At 37.3% G+C, this 12,637-nt stretch overlaps 2 protein-coding genes across 2 annotated transcripts; one reads left to right on the plus strand and one right to left on the minus strand.

The window, feature by feature from the left end:
- Window positions 1–2,308: 2,308 nt before the first annotated feature.
- LOC147820679 (olfactory receptor 8H2-like) lies at window positions 2,309–2,671 on the plus strand. The gene has a single exon (XM_087203787.1). It carries the CDS (start codon window positions 2,309–2,311, stop codon window positions 2,669–2,671), a length of 363 nt encoding a protein of 120 aa, XP_087059913.1.
- An 8,792-nt stretch (window positions 2,672–11,463) lies between these two features.
- On the minus strand, window positions 11,464–12,449 carry LOC101713110 (olfactory receptor 5T9). The gene is given in 2 exon segments (XM_004869814.2): window positions 11,464–11,681; window positions 11,684–12,449. Coding segments are annotated over 2 exon segments (984 nt in total).
- Between the last annotated feature and the right edge of the window lie 188 nt (window positions 12,450–12,637).

The raw sequence follows: 12,637 nt of genomic DNA on the forward strand, positions 1-12,637 counted from the left end.
AATACTTAGGTATTTATAGGGTGCAGGAGTTTTGAAAATCTCTAAAAAAAATTTACTGTTTAAGATTCTATACATAAATGTTCCCAAACATTTCCACCACCCCAGATGACTCCTGGACTACTTTCTTCCCCTCCTTCACCAGCCTGTGCGCCTGGGAACCTGCTTCCACCTGTAGGTATTTCTTTCTTCTGGATAGTTCATGTAAAGGATTCACAGGAAATGTGGCCTTTGTATTGTGATAATTATGTAAATCTAGCTTTATGGGGACCCTGGGAAATAATCAGGAGAAATTACTAATATATAAACAAAGTGGTAACAAGCCTTGGTTTTTATCATAATTCAGTTTTGTTGTTTTCTATTTTTGCTAATTAACATGCTACTCCTCTGACAGAATCATACTTTTACTAGTAAAACTATTTCACAGTGAAAATATTTATTATTCCATCTTTGATAAATCAGTCATAAAACAAATATTTGTCTGGAAATTTCATCTTCACCACCTTAGTTTAAAAAAAAATTCCAACAGACCACTACTGCATATAAATATTTTCTCTTCAAACTTATATAACTGTGTGTCAATTTAAAAAGTAAATAAAGAAAGTTGAGCTACAATTTAGAGTATCATGGGAGAACACGTTTATGCCCTTCTTTCTGGGACTTCCAAGGGAAAAGATGAAACCTGCTCTGGTTACATTCACAGTTGTTCTGTGGAGTTCTTTCCAGACAAGGCTTCTTGGTAAAGTATCCATTTGATCAAGACAGGAACAAAATTTCTAGAGTGATTTAATTCATGTAATGGGAAAGAATGCACAAATCAAAGTAACGCATCAAGGAAAGCAAATATCACAGAATGTGTCAGCTTCCTATATTGTTATCGTCTTTCTGAAAAAAATTTGAAATTTTAAAATTTCTAGGTGGATAATTGTGGGGTTTTTTCACCTTAAGTATCATACTTAAAACTAGAGAGTTTGGGGTCAGATAAAATGAAATAGGAATTTTATCAGAAGAATATGCAAATATGTACATATAAAACTTATCATAAGCAATATTAGTACAGTATTTATAAATTGAGAATATAAAGATGGTGGAACCAAAGTGTATAAGTAGTGTGTATATTTTGAAAATATATATTTGGAAGAAGTCTGACTGAATGACCAAGTTAGAAAAGCACATTGTAACTGGAGTTGCGGTGTTGTCCCCTTCTCCCACTCCCCAAAATGGGACAAAATTTATTTCAATTGAAATTTTAAAATTCGATTATTTTGATTGAAAGACAAGCATTTGCTCATCGCTAGCCCCTCACTGCCTCTGATCTCCGTCTCCCAGGCTCGGGGTGTGAGGGCTTCTAAGTCCAGGTCAGTGCCATCTGCCTTCCACCCTGGTGTAAATGAAACCCGACCTTGACCTCCTGCTGTAGGTCCACACCTGCACCTTCTTCTCAGAGGCACATGGCATTTTTCTGACAGAGCATTGCTTCCTGTCTGTCACCTGAGTCCAGGAGGAAGAAGCAGGTACATGTTTTCTCTCTAGAGGAGGAAATGGGGGCAGCAGCCTATCTTTTAAAGCATCTTAATATTTAAAGAGTCATGTTACCCTTTCAATTTGGATATATTCAGCAGTACTGTAGTCTATGGGATTTAAAATCTTAATGTGCCCCACATAAGTTCCCTATAAAGTGAAATTTACTTGTATTTAATATCAAGTAGCACTGGGAACCAAATGATAATAAATAATACACTACATTTTTACTCATAGCTTTTTATATCATTTCCCATGTTTGCTAAGACAAGTTGTAAACAGTGTGAGCATACCCTCCTGAGGCAAAGTCCCTTGGAGAATTCCAAGGTGGGGATGTAATTGCTCTCACTTCACAAGTTATGTTCTGTGCCCTTCTTATGATCTGAAAATACGGGATAATAGTAAGTATACCATAAAGTTGACATGTGGATTAAATGTATTTCTACAGGGAAGCATGTAGAATGGTATCAGGTGTATGCTAATTCCATAGGATATAAACTTTTATTATATCAGAATCAAATGTCAATTTATAACTATATCTCTGTGTATGACAATGGAATATTTTTATTCCTATTCAGTAAAGTTTCTGTCCACTTCTAGAAATGCTAAACTAAGCATATATAGCCCTAAACATAGGGCCAAGGATTTAGTTAAGTGGTGCCACTGGCAGCCTCGCAAATGCAAGGTCCTGAGTTTGATCCCTGGTACCAAAAAAAATTGCCATCCAGACTAATGGAACCTTTTAGCAGTCACTCTAGGTAAGTATTTGACTGTTCAACAGCAGGACACCATGAGTAGAAGGAACTCCACCAGTGTGACTGACTTCATCCTCATGGGGCTGACGGACTCTGCAGAGACACAGCTGGTCCTCTCCGGGCTCTTCCTCCTGATTTACCTGGTCACAGTGCTGGGGAACGCGGGGATGACACTGATCATTCCCCTGGATCCTCAGCTTCACACCCCCATGTACTTTTTTCTCACTCACCTCTCATTTCCCGACCTCAGCTACTCAAGCGTCTTCACCCCTAAAACCTTACAGAGCTTACTGACTTCCACCAAGAGCATCTCCTTCCTGGGCTGCTTCACACAGATATTCTTTTTTTATAGTCTTTGGCACTGCCGAATGTTTGCTTCTCTCCTCCATGGCCTATGATCGCTATGTAGCTATCTGCTGCCCCCTGCACTATCCAGTCATTATGTCCACAAGACTGTGCTGTGGCCTGCTTGCTGGCTCCTATGTACTTGGATTTGTGGATGCCACTTTGGGTGCGGTTTCCCATAGCAGACTGCACTTCTGCAACTCTAATGTCATCCAGTACTTTTTCTGGGACACATCCCCAGTTTTAGCCCTGTCCTGCAGTGACACACATGAGGCTGAAATCATTGTATACATTTGTGCTGGCTCCAATTTAGTGCTGTCCTTCATCACCATATCTGGATCCTATCTGTCCATTCTCTCTACCATCCTGAAAATTAATTCCACTGATGGAAAGAAAAAAGCCTTCTCCACCTGTGCCTCCCATCTCCTGGGAGTCACCATCTTCTACAGCACTATGATGTTTACTTACCTAAAACCGAAGACGTCCTACTCCTTGGGAAGGGATCAGGTGGCTTCTGTGTTTTACAGGACTGTGATCCCTATGCTGAACCCTCTCATTTACAGTCTCAGAAACAAAGAAGTGAAGCACGCTGCCCTGAGAGTCCTGCAGAAGAGAGTGGGCTTCAAGCAATTAAAATAACAGAGAAGGTCAGCATTTAGACTCTCTTTTCATTTTCCTTTGGGGAAGCTTTTGGTCTCTCTCTGAAAACAACTACATCTCTTCGTGCTGCTCAAGTTCTCTTCCTTAACTAAGCATGATCTTGGACAGTGCCATGAGCATTATTTTAGAAATTCGTACTGAAATTCGAAATCATCAAGTACATGTTAGATCCATTGTCTACATGGGATTTTAAGGACATCTAATGTGCAACAGAGGAAAATATGTGTGCCATTTAAAAAAATATCATACAGTATTCAGGCTTTCTCTAATTTTGGGAAATTTTATAAGAAAACAGATCTGTATTTTTTCATACATCATTGTGTTTATAAAGTAGAGAATAAGAGCAGTCAAGTTAATAACAATTCCTTTCAAATCCAACATTCAAGCATTCGGCTTCTAGATCTGGAAACTTTATGCTGAATAACCTTCATTAATTTACTAAAAGTTTGTGACTATTTCCCCTCAACTGAACTAGATATATATTTCCAACATCATCTGATCAGGAGATGGATGTGAAATTTTTAGGGTGATAAAAGTAAATGTTGCCCATTATTATCAGGAGACTTGAATCCCTAGCATATTATGAAAGCAGCTCTGCTCACCCCTGTGCCACCAACACTCATTCCTAACATATCCTAATGCATATCCATTTTGAAGATTATTCCTCAATGTTTTGCAGATTTCTTTGGGTAAATTGAATTGGCTAATGTACAAAAAGCTAACAGAAAAAAAAAAAAAAAAACAAGAGGCCTGCAATTACCTATTTTGGATTTAAAATAAAGTAAAATATTGAACTAGAATTAAGTCATAAGAAAGTGATCTATGTTAAAGTTAGAACAATTTGGCAAAAAAGAAAATTATTAAATAAGAAATGCAATGGCAAATTTTAACGATATTGTACATCTTCTTTTAAATAAATGGCTAGCACCATCTATATTGCTATATGTGCTATGCATGGTTTCTGTCATTTCCTGTGTACTTGTTGCTGCTTTCTGTAGTCACTTAAAATTTTAACATCTAATAATCTCTTTGTAACTGAAATTTTTCTGATAAATATGTTCTCAATAGATGGGAAAAACTGAGACTCTGATTGTGTAATATGTTAAACCTGAAATGCTGTGAATTTACCGAGTTAAAAACCTGCATGCAGTAGCGTGTGTTAGGCGTGTACCTTCTCCCCATGTCTAACCGCAGCTTTCTGAGATGGGACAAGAAGCTTCGGCCCCTGCCCCTTTGTCTGTTTGCTGATTTCTCTGTGGTTGTGATAAATTACTGCACAGTGTGCTTCATTTATTTCACATTTTTAATTGTGAAAGTTGCAAAAAAAAGGACACATGATGAATTTAGAATACGTGGCATTCTATAATCTTAGGTCAAGAGGAGAAATAAAATCTTTTAAAAAAATATTCTGTCTATTCCGTCTCTACTTGCAACTTTAAATTTCTCTTTGGTGCTTTAAAGTTATTTTTTACTGTATTGTTTCATTTTCCAGGTAAACTTTTAATGTAACTATTTTTAAAAAACTAGCTGCTCCAGCGCAAGGACCGGAGTTCAATCCCCGGTACCAAAAAAACAAAAAACAAAAAAACAACAAAAAAACTATTACATGGATTGTTTATAGGATTATATTATTTATTTGTTGAAATTTAAATTAGCTTTCATAAATTATATTTTATCATTTTGAGTGTGTAAAGATAACTGCAATATTTCTATTTTTAAAATTAGGGATATGTTGAAGTTTTACCAACTCCACTATTAATTAGTTTGTTCAAATCTTTTAAATGTGTACAATATTAAACAAATTTCTAAATCTTTCAAAAAATAACATTCCGCATAAACCCTATAAAAATTATGATTTATTTTTCCTTTGTTAACTATGTTTTTAGAATCGATCCTTGAAGGTATTCCTAGTTGTTTTTCTTTGCAATTTTATTTAATAAATGTGTTTTCTTCAATATGCTGTTTTGTCTCATCATTCATTGTAAATGTCTCAGTAATTTCATACAGTAATGGGTTCCTCTTCCGTTCAATTTTTTTTTTTTGGTATTGAGGACTGAACTTGGGTCCCTGCACTTGCATGGAAGGGAGCGGAACCACTGAGCTAAATCCCTAGCCCCTCCATTCAATTTTATAAGGTATGCTTTTACTTTACTTTCATTTATACGCATTTCTATGATTTGGACAAATGATGCTGTCATTTTTTGTAGAGAAGGCAGACTATTGAATCTAAGAGTTTGTAAACAACAGTTAAAAATTATTTGACTTACAGAGAAATTCTTCAATTGTAATTAAATTAAGACTAATGTTTTCTTCATGATATAGGCTAGAGAACACTTATATCATGTTATTAAATAAGGATAATATAATCCAGTGGCATTCAGAAACATGTAAGCTATATTTGCAATTGCTTAATTGTTTTCTTACATCACTGCACAGCTTATGTAACGGAAGTTATTTGTCTGAAATGATTTAAGATATTATCATGGAGTTTAGGGTACCAGGTCAGAATGCTATATAATAGAAATATCATTTTTAGAAGATCACAATACACGACTGAAAAATATGAACAACTGTTTTTGCTTCCAAATGATTATAGATAGTAGTGGAACAATTTGATGCACCTAATTCATAAAACAAACACACAAACACACTACTGGACTTAAAAGAAAAAAATAAACACCAGCAGAGCCATAGTGGCAGGCTCAGTGCTCCATTCTCACTAATAGATCAAATTAAAAAATGTAGAAAGATACATCAGAGATGGTACACAGATTTGCACAAATGGACTCAATAGTCATCTAGGCAGTGCTCCACAGTACTACAGCAGAATGCACATTATTGACAGCAGTACATGGAGCTTTCTCCACAATACACCACATACTGGTCCATAAAGGCTACTTAAATAAATACAAGAAAATCAAAATCATTTCATTTATGTTATCAGAACATAGCACAGTGAAATTAGAATAAAAACAAAAGAAATCACAGAAATTTTAGATACATCTGGAAATTGAATAACATACTCCCCAGCACACTGAAAAGATCACACAGTCTGACCAAAGCATTTTCATCACAGTGATTTAAGAATGGTTCAACATACAAAAATCAATATATATGTTCCATCACATAAACAGAAGTGAGGCCTGAAACCACATGACCTTCTTAATAGACATAGAAGAGGCCTTCACAAATTGTAACTTCCCTTCATGAAAAAAGAATAACATGAAGGAAAAAAGGGATGGAAGAACTGCTCTTTAATTTGAGCAAAGCTAACATCACACAACATAGGGAATGACTAAAATCAGATCCTCTAATGCCAGGAATGAGACAGAGGTGTCCTCTCTCAGCACTACTGTGAGTCTAGTGCTGGAAACTTTCACCAGGATAATTAGGAAAAAGGGAGAAATAAAAGGGCTGCATGCAGGAAAGGAAGAAGAGAGATTATCCCTGTTTACCAAACACAGAACCCTTTATATAGAAGACACTAAAAGTTGCACCAGAAGATCTTGAGATCTGATGAAAGTAAATTCAGGAAAATTGCAGGATATAAACTGTAAACACAATAACCAATAGCTTTTGTGTACCCCAATAATGATCCTGCTATGGAAGAAATCAAGAAAACAATGCTATTCAAATAGATTCAAGATACAAAATAAAATACTTAGGAATTGAACTAACTGGGAAAGATCCAGACCTCTAAAAACAAGACTGCAGAAAGAAATTGAATAAGATACTCGAATTTGGAAATACCTCTTTTGTTCATAGATGGGTAGAAATTACATCATTAAAATGGCTATATTTCCAAAAGTGATCTGTAATTCAATGTGATCCCTATGACAATATCAAAATTCTTCACAGAACTAGAAAAAACAATCATAAATTCATAAGGAAGCACAAAAAACCAGGAAAACCTCAAGCTTTCCTGAGCCAAGTGAGCAATACTGGAGAAACCACACTACCTGATCTCAAGTTACACTGCAAACCCAGAGACACAAAACTCTGCTGTACATTGTCAGAGCAGGTGTGTATGTCAGTGGTACTGAGCAAAAATCACAGGCACACACGCAGGCAGCCTTAGCCATCTGATTTTGAGAGAGGGACCAAAACCAAATGAGGAAAAAATGACAGCCTCTCTGGTAAATGGTGGTGGAAATACTGGATGCCTAGAAGGTTGAAATTAGATCCCTATCTCTTTCCCTGTCATCAAAGCAAAATGGATCAAAGTTTACATATGGAGAGAGAGAGAGAGAGAGAGAGAGAGAGAGAGATCTGAAAACTTTGAAATTGTTGTGAGAAAATAGAGAAGAAATACTTGAAGCCATAGAAACATGAAAAGCCTCCCTGAATGGGACCTGATGACACAGGAAATCATGTCAAGAACCAAACAAATGGGATTGCCTCAAATTAAAAATATTCTGCACAGCAAAATCAACCACCTGAAGAGACCACCTACAGAGCAGAAGACTCACTGCTAGCTCCTTCTCCAACAAAAGATAAAAGTCTACAATATGGAAATAACTCAGAGACTCTTAAAACCATTCAGAGAAAAAGACCCATCAATAAATGAGAACAATCAATAAACTGAGCACAGAATTCTAAAATAGAGATGCAGAAATGGCCAATGGGTGTGCGGAAAAATGTGCAATACCTTTAGAACTTTAGAAAATGCAAATCAAAACAACATGAAATTCCACACCACTTCAGTCAGAATGACTGACATCAGTAATATAAAGAACAATGAATATTGTTGATAAAAAAGGGGAAAGGACCCCTCTTTGGATGGGGATGAAAAGCTTTTGTAAAGCTACTTGATCTAGCTGTACAACTCCTTCATATATATCTGGAAGACTGGTGAAACATGCATAGCATGTTAACACCACTGTGGCTCCTGAGTTAAGCAATAGAAACAGCCAAGATTCTCATGGACAGATGGATAGAAAGAGAAAATATCACACAGGTATTTCAGCCATGAAGAAGACTCAATGCCATTTGTAGGCAAATGGATTGTACTGGACACCACATTATTAACAAAATAAGCCATTGAACAAGATTAGATAGCACATGTTTATTCTTATTTGAGCAATTTAGGAAAGCAGAGAGAGAGAGTGAGAGAGAGAGAAAAAGGAGATGACAAAAAAGGAGGAGAAGGAAGATGAGAAGGAGAAGAGGAAGAAGAAAATAATCTAGGAGATTGATTTCACAAAATAGGGAAGGTAATCTGGAAATAAGGACTGTAGGGGAGAGAATTGTAATTATACACACACAGCAACATACAAAAAATCTCACTTTGTATTAATAATTTGCTCCAAAATTTAAAAAAGATTTCCATGACATATGCAACTGCAGAAACACAGAACCCCAGACAGGGGTAATTTCTGATGTGGGTCTTAAAGCTCAAGTAAGCATAGACTGCCATGTAGAATCCTCACTGGGCAGAAGGGCTGTGTGGATGACAGTCCTCAGAGGGGGGAAGACCTCACATGCTCTCTCTTTCTGGTTCTCCTTCTCTCTGTGTGGAGAACTTCCTCCCATTGCTTACAGATCAGAATCCTCCAGAGGGTAAGATGACATACTTTCCCAGAAGTGAGGCCATAGAATCTCCCTGCGGTCAGCTTGTACATAGAAAAGGTGGTAGAAGGCCACATGCTTCTCTAGGTTTTATGGATTGCCTTGGGTGACGGAAGTTTTACTCTGTGTGACTTACCTTTAAGAAGAAGAATTCTAGTTTATAAGAATAGCTTTGAAGGAGAAAGGGGATCAGGAGATAAGTGGAGGGTGAATAGAGAGCTGATGTTGTCTGAGGCCCTTTCCAGCTCCTTAATTTCAAAGTCCTCAGCCTGCCAAAGACACATACTTTGTGACACCATGTGCTGATCCCTGATATTTTCTTGAACTTTAATAGAAGTTTTACAAAATTCAGACTTGAGAACTGGAGGTGGACAGGAGAGTTGCGGGAGCAAGTGACAGGTAAACTATGCACCAAGGGACAGATGCATATCTCAGTATGAGAATGAATGCACAGACAAGAACTAACCAAAGCTTATGGAAGAGGACAAGCCCACACAGACAAGTGTAACTCCTTCATTCATGAACTGCTCATCAGTTATATCTTAGCTAAATCCTATGTTCAAGGTACCTTTCCATGCCTGTGGGTACAACTCTGAGGTCAAGCAGACACATTACTGTGATTATGAACATGACAGTGTCAGTATATTGGCAAATCTTAATTGTAAGCAAATTCTCATCAGTAAAACTAGTAAAATAAATCTATCAAGCAGTCAGAGAGGGTAGATGTATAAAAAGTGAAAGTCAAAGAGCAATCTTAAAGGGTAAGGTAACTGAGCTATGTGGAATGACATTTATTAACTTAAGGTGGAAAGGATGCCATTGTTACCTATTCTTTTATACTACCTTGGAAAATATCCTTGGGCCACTGATTTTCAACAACATTGGATTTCCAAGATGCTGCTAGATAAAAGGAGAACCTGCAAAATTTCTTGCACACTAACTAAACATCAATTCTAGATGAATTTGTGAATGATTTTACAAAGATTGCTTTAGGTACAAATGAGATCATTTTATTTTTTTGTTCAACTTCTAGTTTCCAAACTAGTGTTTATTTTGCTTCATCTAAGCAACAATGCACTGATACTCCACAAGGCCATTTGGACCACAACTTTTTCCTAGGAATTATGGGACACTGGAGTGCATGGTAGAAATCTAAAGAATGATTCTGGAATGCTAGAAAGTTTTGAGTTTATGGGGAAGTAAGATTTGGAAATAGTATTGAAGTAGGTTATTCCTTTCTTCCAGAAAAACTCTCTTAAAATATCATGATCTGACAAAAGAAATTTAAAGTTTCTCTAGCTTGAATGGTTTGATTTTTATCACATATAATCATGTCTACAATATAGTCGGTGTTGTAACTATGAAAACTGTATTGCATTAGTATTGGAGAAATTTTAAGTATTGCTTCTGCTGCCAAACATTTCATGGTTCACTATAGGTGGGTAGATCTAATTTCTACAACTAATCACAAGGAATTAGAAAATAAAAGCAAAACAATGTTATTTTGAATTGGAAATGAACATTTAAAAATTATCTCTTGATCAAGGTTGCTTTGATTGCTATGTTCTGATGCAGTTTTTCTGACAACATCTCAGAATGATCACACCTTTGCTATGAAAATGAGCTGGATCAAAGAAAAGTATCTACAGTGAATGCCTCTTGCTGTAAAGAAACCTTGAAACACATATAAATTCAGCAAAATGAAGCTGAAGGAAACATGAGTTTAACTGAAATGAGATTGTGTCAGTATTCAAGACCATGCTTCTTTGGTGTAAACGTTGTGGACTGAACACAAATCTAAGGAAATTCCTCATAGATCAGGACAAAGGCAAGACTAGGGACTGAGCAAGGACCGAAACCAAGGACCAAGGATCCCAGCATCAAAGTGAGCTGATCTCGGCCTTAGAAAAGCCACATAGAGTAGCCACATAGATTAGTCTCCCAGGAGTAATTGTATTAGGTCTCATTGTCCTGAGGTACCATCTCAGTAAACGTTATGGGCAGCATCAGCCTGGATTAAATGAGCTGGATTCAGAGTGGATCATCTGTGATCAGGCAGCAGAAAGGCCAGTCCCCAATTAAGAAGAAAAATCTAGTTTGGACCCAAACAAGTCCAAGGCACGTACAGAGGCCCAGTGTTGTCTGAGTATGTCAGGAAAGGGGGAACATTTGCAGGAGCATTCTGAAAAAGAGGAGCTGAAAAATGAGGAATTAAATTCATAGTGGGTGCTAGGGAATTATAAGCAATGTGAGCATATTTCAAACAGTACAATTTTAGGACTCTAAGCACTATATACGACTTTAAACCTCATTTCTAATGTTTACTTAAAATAAATTTTTACAAGGCCTCACCTAAGAGATATGTACATATATGTATATATGTATGTATATCTGTGTATGTATCAGTTACTGCATAGCACTAATGGTTATATAATACACATGTTTGACCATATATATATACCTCGATAATACAAAACATTCCTCACATTCCCAGAGGGCTAATAAATACTTGGAAATATTTCAGGACTACAAGGACTATGAACTAAGAACCAGATCTTCTCTCTAGGTTTGGCTTAGATATATAGACTTAAAAGCGGTATTATTTTGGATTAAAATTCTAAAAATTCACTTTATTTACACACCAATTTCTCTCAGAGAATCTTCTCATGGCCTCTTTGACATCTTTGTTCCTCAAACTGTAGATGACAGGATTCAGCATGGGAATCACAGTGGTATAGAATATGGACACCACCATGTCATGCTCCAAGGTGTAGCTGGAACTCAGTCTCACGTACATGAAGAAGATTGTCCCGTGATAAATGGACACTCCAGTAGGTGGGAGCCACACGTGGAGAGCACTTTCCTCCTCCCTTCGCCAGAATGCATCCTCAGAATGGTCAACAGGATGAAGCCATAGGAGATGAGGACAATCGGGAGGGTGACCACCTCAACGGTGCCCACACAGTAGAAGAGTAGAAGCTGGTTTGTGTGAGTATCAGAACAGGAGATAGCAAGGAGAGGAGGGATATCACAGAACACATGCCTAATTACATTGGATCCACAGAAGGACAGGCTAAACGTGGCCACAGTATGTACCATGGCATTTAAAGTGCCAGCAACATAGGAAGCAATGATGAGTGGAACATAAACTCTGGGTGACATCCTTACTGAATACAGCAGGGGGTTGTAGATGGCCACATAGCGGTCATAAGCCATTGCTGCCAAGAGAAATGATTCCGTGGTCCCAAAAATAACAAAGAGAAGCATCTGTGTTGTACATGCAGGAAGTGAAATGGTTTTATCCTTTGTCAGAAAATTGGCCAACATTTTGGGGGTGACAACTGTGGAGTAGCAGGCATCCAAGAATGATAGCACACTAAGAAAATAGTACATGGGTTTGTGGAGTCGGATATCACTGATGACCAATGCTACCAGACCCAAATTTCCCACCAGAGTGAAGAGATAGACTGCCAGGAATAGGGAAAACAGGAAGACTTGCAGGTGAAAATCATCTGTGAAACCAGTCAGGATAAACACGGTGACTTCAGTCGTGTTCCTCAAATGAATCATGGGTGACTCCATGTCTTTTGCTGTCTCTGACATTTCAGTTATTACTTCTAAGTTTAAAGGCAATGCAGTGAAAACAGACTCCACCATTTGAGTTGTGGAGAGGCACATAGAATCCTTGTTGCTGAGTAGACCAGACAAAGATGCAGAAGTCTGGTCCATGTGGATTCATTACCCTGTTTAAATGAGTTGAAGAAATTATTGTTATTCAGCTGCTGGCTGAA

The sequence above is a fragment of the Heterocephalus glaber genome, unplaced genomic scaffold, assembly GCF_053883595.1.
Source record: "Heterocephalus glaber isolate CG9 unplaced genomic scaffold, H.glaber_assembly_v1.0 deba00001806, whole genome shotgun sequence".
In the NCBI taxonomy this organism is placed as follows: domain Eukaryota; kingdom Metazoa; phylum Chordata; class Mammalia; order Rodentia; family Bathyergidae; genus Heterocephalus; species Heterocephalus glaber.

Excerpts from the sequence above, each read along its gene's own strand:
- LOC147820679 (XM_087203787.1), top strand. The coding sequence starts at position 2,309 with ATGAGTAGAAGGAACTCCACCAGTGTGACTGACTTCATCCTCATGGGG.